This window comes from Petaurus breviceps, unplaced genomic scaffold (assembly GCF_028583685.1).
Source record: "Petaurus breviceps papuanus isolate PSGF00001 unplaced genomic scaffold, PetGlider_PUasm1.0 81, whole genome shotgun sequence".
NCBI lineage: Eukaryota > Metazoa > Chordata > Mammalia > Diprotodontia > Petauridae > Petaurus > Petaurus breviceps.
The window spans coordinates 6,122,083-6,129,929 of record NW_027186546.1 but is presented as its reverse complement, the minus strand read 5'-3'; the positions used below and the strand labels follow the sequence as shown (position 1 = coordinate 6,129,929).

Here is a 7,847-nt window from a genome sequence, read left to right as displayed (position 1 = left end):
GTGTGTGTGTGTGTGTGTGTGTGTGTGTGTGTGTGTGTGTGTGTAAGAGAGAGACATGAGCTTTTGACCTCATCACTTAGTCAACTTAAACTGCTCTCTTAATGGCTTCCATAACTCTCTTTAATTATCAGATCTGGTGACTTTTTCAGTACTTATCCTTCTTGACCTCTCTGGAGCATTTGGCACTGTTGATTATTTCCTTCTCCTGGACACTGCCCTTATTTTTGGGACACTGCTGTCTTCTGCTCAGTCTCTTTTCTTAGATTGTTATCTAAGTAACCTACTTAGTAATAGGTTATTCTCAAAGATCTTTCCTGAGCCATTTCTTTATACCTTCTCAGTGCTCTCGTCACCTCCCATAGTCCAGTTGTGCCCAGCTTTCTACTGGGGATCTCGAGCTGTGTGTTCCTAGACATCCTAGACTTTGTCTAATACAACATGCATGTATTAATCTTCCCCTAAAACTTACTTTTTTTAGTGTGCCTTTTTTGAGAATTTCACCATCCTTTCATTTATTTAGGTTTACAGCTGCAGAGTGGTCATCTTCAGTTCCTCACTTTTATTTATCATATTCATTTATTTAACAAGTCTTGTTACTTCCACAACATCTCATATCCATACCCCTTTTCCATTCATATAGCCTACACTTTAGCTCCCCATCATGATCTGGGTGCACATAAACTGCTGATTATAAAATGACTCCTATGTCAGTAACTGGTTACTTTCTGTCTATTTAGATAGAGTTAGTTTTATTATTTACAAAGTCAGGTGTTTGCCAAGTCTAACAACTTTCTCTTCCTTCCTATCAAAAATGTATTTGACATTTTTGGGTCACAGGATTTTGGGCCACAGATTTAGAGTTGGAAAAGATAATAGAGGCCATTTAGCTCAAACTATTCCTTTTGCAGCTGAGGAAACTTGTGACTAGCCTATATTCACAAGTGAGATTTGAACCCAGGACCTAAATGATTCCAGATTCAGCACTCTTTTCATTGTATAATACTTTTAAAAGGCTTTTGACCTCTTAATTTCTTAATCTTGAACCCTAATTTTTACTGTTTATCTTTCTGCTCCATTTTCTGTGAAATCACCAAGTGTCAAGGTGTATGCCAACTTGGTTTGAAGTATTCAGTTTAGTTCAGCAGATTTAAGAGGCAACATGGTACGTTGGGAAGAACACTAGATTTGGAGTTAGAGGTTTGGATTCTGGCTTTCTGGTTTACTATATGTGTGATCTTGGGCAAATCACTTAAAGTCACATCTGAGGCTTTTTTTGTTCAATCCAGTAATCTGTGAAGAATGAGGGTATACTTGTGTTAAAAGGATGATTCAGTACTCTGTTTTTCTTGTTTAGACAAAATAATTTTTTTATTGAATGAAAGAACTGGATCATGAACATTGAAACACGTCATAACTGTGTTCCCCATTGCAGTTCACTATAGCTAAACAGTTTTATAAATTTTGAAAAAAATCAAACAAGATTAGTACAAAATTAGCTGGGAAAGGGTGTATAGTTCAGATAAGGGTATGTGTGTATACACACACACATACATATATATGTTAATTTGATAAGGGTATATAATTCTGAGAAAGGGTCAGTGGCCAAGTGAGAGATATAGAATATTCTGAGCAAGGTAAAAATTTTTTTTTTAAAGCAGTTGGGGTTAAGTAACTTGCTCAAGGTTACACGGCCAGGTGTTTTTGGGTGGGTGCTAAGTGTCTGAGCCAGGATTCATCCCGACACTGGGGCTGGTGCTCTTACTTGTGCTACCTGGCTGCCCCAGCAAGGTAAAATATTAATGGATAATTTTGATTATAGTATATTGAGTGAGGGCTTTCCATTGTATTGCCTAGAGATAGCCAGATTTCCCACAAGATGGATAATTGCAATTTGTAACCTACTCATAACTTGTGTAATGTCAAATTCTCTAGAAGCACAACAAGATAAGATAGGCCTAAAGTTCTGATTCCTTAGTTGTTACCAATTTTTTTCCCTTTTCTCTTAATTAGTTAATGGCTGCATTAGCTGCTGTTGGACCACCTAATCCTCGTGCAGATCCAGAATGCTGCAGTATCTTGCATGGTCTGGTTGCAGCAGTGGAAACCCTCTGCAAAATTACTGAGTATCAACATGAAGCTCGAACTATGCTGATGGAGAATGCAGAACGTGTTGGAAATAGAGGACGAATAATCTGCATTACTAATGCAAAAAGGTGTGAAATTTTCAAAACAAATATAATAATTTGTGTATTTGCATTTTTGTTAAAATAACTGTAGAAAGAACTTAAATAATTAAGTTGAAAATGGGCCTCTTGTTATAGAGGTTACATATCTTCTGTGTCAAAATGGCCATTGATTTTTTTTAAAGTGTGGTATCTGATGATCATCTTTCTCTTTTTAATCCATAGTGATAGTCATGTACGAATGCTTGAGGACTGTGTTCAAGAAACCATTCATGAGCATAACAAACTTGCTGCTAATTCAGATCAGTGAGTATAAACCACAAAAAGCATGGGTGTATGTTTAACAGAACCCTGGGGAATAGCAATTATGTAATTTAAAGTAGACAGAAACAACAAAGTCCTCAGCTAATTGAACATATTTCTCCTATAGCTTGTTTGCCCTTTCCCTTTCATTTTCTCCAGTATTTTCATAACCATCAGTACTTGTTTTATAGCTGTTTCCTTCTTAAAGAGGGAAGGGGAGCTAAAAGGTAAAATCTACAAATATCTTCTCTGCTATAAGTAGTTTTCTTGGCCTTAGAGTAGTATTTCTTACAAATTCTAACTTGCCAGCGGTTCTGCTGAGTCCAGATGTCTGTATTCTTAGGAATTACTGTGGGGGTAAAGCAAGAGAAGTCTTCTCTGGTTATGACTAGTGAATCATTAAGAAAAGGTTTATTAATGAAAACTTTTTATCTGTATGTTTATCCTTCGTTTTGCCTTCCAACACACAATAAATCAGTCTTAAATTGTACAGTATTAAATTCTTATTAATTGACCATGATTATTGAACATGCAAATTTTAAAAATATTTAGCCTTTACAATAACAATATCTACTCTGGTACTTTTTTATACTTTGCAAGTATATTTGTATATTATTGTAATATAATATTTGTATTAATACAAATTGTGAGAAATTCAGCTTCTTTTCACATGAAGCAAATAAAGCTATTCTGATATTCTAAGTAAAAAAATTTATCTTTTAAGTCTCATGCAGATCCAAAAGTGCGAATTAGTTTTGATCCATACCTACCCAGTTGGTGAAGACAGTCTTGTGTCAGATCGTCCTAAAAAGGAGGTAAGGATTTAAGTAAGTTACCAAAGGAAAGGTTATGAATTGTAAATAATACACAGTGAGTACGTGAGTATGAAGTTTGCATTAAATGTTTGCTATCTTTCTGAAACCATTTACAATGGAAAGCTTATTCCTCAAAAATTCTACCTAAAAGAAAATTTTTTTAAACCTGTTTCCTGTTATACTTTTGGTTTGTTTATATTATTCCATATACTCACATGATAGCATTTTGGCTCAATTATACTTGGAATTGTGGAAGTAGAATTTTATTAAGGAAGGCAGATCACAGAAATTTTGAAAACATCTTTTAGTCATAGGATTGGCTGAGAAGTTCAAAGAATGTAAAATTCCACTGTGCTCAAGTGCCATCTTAAAGGCTGTTTACCAATCAAGTCTTTCTTCTGAATACTGTAAAGATCCTAAAAGATTCTTTAGGTGATGTGACAATAAAGATAACTTTGACTCTATTGATATTAAGCAAGGCATAAAACATATTTTTGCAAAAAAAATGTTTGCTACCATCACTAGGGAAATATATAAGCAAAAAAGAAAAGTAAACCAATGAATTGGGTACTTTTTGGTGTTAAGCAAAATTGTGGAAGTCTCAATGGACCCTCTGGGACATACTTAATGGGGGCCCATGGACTAGAGCTATGCAGGATGGACAGACACGTATTGGTGGAAATCTTCGTTGTTGGAGGGAATACACACATTGATAAGATTACAGTCTACTTGAGTGGATCTGTGGTCTAATATGTGAAGGACCTACAATGAGTATTATAACGATAGTGAAGAAAAGGAAGACTAGATTTAAATGATACCTACTTAGGATCTTGTTTTTAAAGAGAATTATTTTGGTACAACTCTGACCTAGAGTTCTTGGTATGTATAAAATACATTACTGTCTGCAACTGACAGAAATAATTATAGTAGCTAGTATTTATGTAATGTTTTAAGGTTTGCAAAATACTTTATATCATCTTATTTGATCCTCAGAACAATCCTGTGAAATAGGTGTTAAAATTATCCTCTTTTTACAGATGAGGAAACTGAGGCTCACAGAGTTGAACTGATGTACCCAGAGTCCCAAAGGCAGGATTCAGATTCAGGTCTTTCTAGTCTAGCTCTTTATCCACTGTACCATCTTGCTAATTCTTATAGTCTACAGAATTATTTCTCACAAGGAAAAATAAACAAAACTAATAATTCAAACCAGCATGGTATCTTATCTTTACATTTACTGAGTAAATAGTTTTTGTTCTTGGTTTCTCTAATTGGGAGGCACATTACTTTTGTGAGGAATTGGTTGTAGGTTTCAGCAGTGTGTTTCTTTATTTCATTGGTGCAGATTGTAGCACTCTGTACCTGAATGGATAGTTTTAATAAGTTGTTGTGGACAGCATGTTTTGTTTGTTTTGTGTTTTTAAATGTCTTATTGATGATTTTTTGTTTTTGCATCACAGTAATTTCCAGGTAAAGCAACTTTCTTCTCCTCTTCCAGTATTAGTACATCCCTTGTAACAAAGAAAAATATTTAAACAAAAATAACAGGTACTCTGACCATATTTGACACTGACCGTAGCCCTCTGCACCATCAGTCCTTGACTTCTTTTTGCTCTCCTGGACCAAGAAAGTATCTTTGTAGTTACTCATCATTCAACTTCTTGTCAGTGTTCTTTTACATTATTGCTTAGTAACATTATATATGTTATTCTGGTTCTGCTTATCACTTTATCATGCATCAGTGCATATATTCAGGTTTTAACTGAATCCCTCATTTTTTATTTGTTGCACCATATTTAAGCTCCTTGACTGAATCCAGACTTCACCAAACATATACCCTTATATTTATACCCTTATATTTTGTTTGGTGAAGTCTGGATTCAGTGTAAGGGCTGTACTTCTGGACCTAGAGGGCCACATGTAGCCTTGAGGCCCCAGGTTCCCCACCTCTGCAGCCACTTCTCTGGAATGAATCTAGATTGTTTTGCATAGAAGGTTTATAGTCCACCAACCAGTATTTTAATGTACATGTCTTTCCACTAGCCTTCTCACACTGTTTCTGTTTATCTTTTTTGCCAGTTTGGTGGCTGTGAGGTTAAAATCTCAGAATTGTTTTAAGTTATTTTCCTTTTATTAGTGATTTGGAATATTTGTTTTAAATTATCAGATCATTCCCAGTAGAAGGATGTAAACAATGAATCCTTCATTCTGTAGGCAAAAAAAAAAATCTTCCTAAAAGACTGTTTTGTCATATCTGCTTTGTTTTCCATTTATATTCTTCTTGAATTCCATTTGTACTTGAAACCAAGAAAATGTAGAAACAAAATAAGTGATAATGTTAATTAGATGGGTCTTAATTTTTAAAGTTTTGTAAAACAATGTTAGAAAATAGTGTTTAAAAAATAAAGTATTTAGTGTCAGATTCTAATTCATTAATACTCTATACTATTTATTATTTGTAGCTGTCTCCAGTTTTAACCAGTGAAGTACACAGTGTTCGAGCAGGACGGCATCTTGCTACTAAATTGAATATTTTAGTGCAGCAACACTTTGATTTGGCTTCTACCACTATTACCAATATACCAATGAAGGTAAGATGAACATTTTTCTCATCTTGGAGGGACTGTATTCCTATTTTTAAAAATTCTTTTGAAGTTTACTGTTTATTTTAATTGGATCTTTGCATTTTTTTCTCTCCATATCATATTTTCTTTTTTTGCTAGCCCACATTCACTGTATGTGACCAGGTCAGTAACTATTGATATATCCCTTGAAGGATCACAGAACAAAATGCCATAATGTTGTTTCACCAATTAAGATTAGGCTATTTAAATTTTTTCCATTCATATTATTTTGTACAAAATCTAATCTGTTCATCTCATATTATTGCTGTGTCTGTGATTCTTTTCCTGATAGCCGTGTTACTAGATTTTCCTGATTTTGTGCATTCTAGTGGAACTTTTCTTTCCTCTGTAATTTTCTTAACCATTTAACATAAAGATGTTAATAACTAATAGATACTGATCGTAAAATAATAGGCCATGATTTTCAGTTGGCTTATTGCTTCCTAATGTTAGGAGGAATTGAATTTTTGTACATTTGTTACTCACTTCAACAAACATTTTATTAAGTGAGATGCTAGGAATACTAAGACAAAAGTAAAATAATCTCTGCCCCCAGTACTACCCCCAGGAAGGACTGGAAGTGGATTTTCTTAGGACTCTTGAGAATCTTTGTATCCATTATACTATATATCAATGCCAATTATTCCATCATTAAGTTGTGATTTAATTATCTACTTAATTTTTTTGCTATTACACTTTGAACAGTAGTGTGAATGAGAAAGTGACAGGAGTCTTTTTAGCTCTTCCTTTCCTTTAAATAATATTGAGAAGGAAAAAAGAATACTCTTTGAATTACACTGGCTAAACCCTCAATGGAAAATGTGCTTCCTCAGTTGAGTCTTTTGTACGTAGCAGTTAGCAAATACAGTGGAACTGATTTGCTTTATTAATATCTTAAATTATAATTTTAGTGTGTATTACAACAAAAAAAAATTTTAGGTTGGCAGATAGTTTGCTTGTATCTTGTTGATAGAATTTGTGTGCTGTTCATGTGACACTTTTTTCTACTTTGAACCTTTTAGAATACAGTGTGCTGGAGTCTGTGTTCACTATTTTATGAACACAAGTTCCTAAGATGATAATGGTTCTGTATTTGCTATTTGATGTATTATGGTGCTTGCTCATCTGTTGCAGCTATTTAAAGATGCTATCTTTAGCCAAAGGTTTTATTTTCATTTTTGAGTAAATAGTTCACTTGTTTCAGTCATATCTGACTCTTCTTGACCCCATTTGGAGTTTTGTTGGCAAAATGGTCAGTATCATACGATATTTGAGAATTTGAAAGACTTGGGCTGGGAATCAGAATTAGGTTGAAATTCTAAGGCTTCATCTTACTAGTTATGTGACTTTAAGACACTTTATTTATCTGAGCCTATGTGACCTCTTATTAAAATAGAGAGATTATTTATTCCTGGCCTGCCTATTTCAGAGGGTTGTTATAAGTATCAAATTAGATAATATTTTTAGAAGTATTTTGTACACTGTAGAAATATAAGGTGTTATGATGATGGTAAACATAGCTTATTTGCTCTGCATACAACCTTTTAACATTAAACAGTGCCCAAGAAGCAATACTAGTTAGACTGATGGGAGCAAAAGTAATTCTCTTAGCCTGTGGAGTCAAACTCAAATAGAAAAGGGGGCCCTTAAATCCTATATAAGGATCCCTGCAGAAAACCATATAGAAACATTAATGTTTTATTTTCTTTTTGTTTGTTTTGTTAATTATTTTCCCAATTACATTTTAATCTAGTTCTGCTACACTGGAAGTGTTGTAGGCCGGATGTGGCCTTGACACCTTTGCTTCAGTACTTCCAGAGGGAGGAACTTCTTTTAGTTCTGATATGACAACCATGAGATTATTTTTACTAATAACCTTGAGAATTATTTTTCTTGATTAGATTCCATATTGGGAGAAAAAT

General features: G+C 34.0%; 1 protein-coding gene across 2 annotated transcripts in view; it reads left to right on the top strand.

Moving 5' to 3' along the window:
- The window catches only part of LOC138176123 (integrator complex subunit 13), a 30,837-nt gene that overhangs the window by 6,821 nt on the left and 16,169 nt on the right, over positions 1-7,847 (top strand). For both annotated transcript variants that reach the window (XM_069106881.1, XM_069106882.1), the window contains 4 exons: positions 2,011-2,213; positions 2,409-2,489; positions 3,211-3,301; positions 5,764-5,892. In XM_069106881.1, coding sequence (XP_068962982.1) covers positions 2,011-2,213; positions 2,409-2,489; positions 3,211-3,301; positions 5,764-5,892 — 504 coding nt within the window. The remainder of the gene's footprint in view (positions 1-2,010; positions 2,214-2,408; positions 2,490-3,210; positions 3,302-5,763; positions 5,893-7,847) is intronic.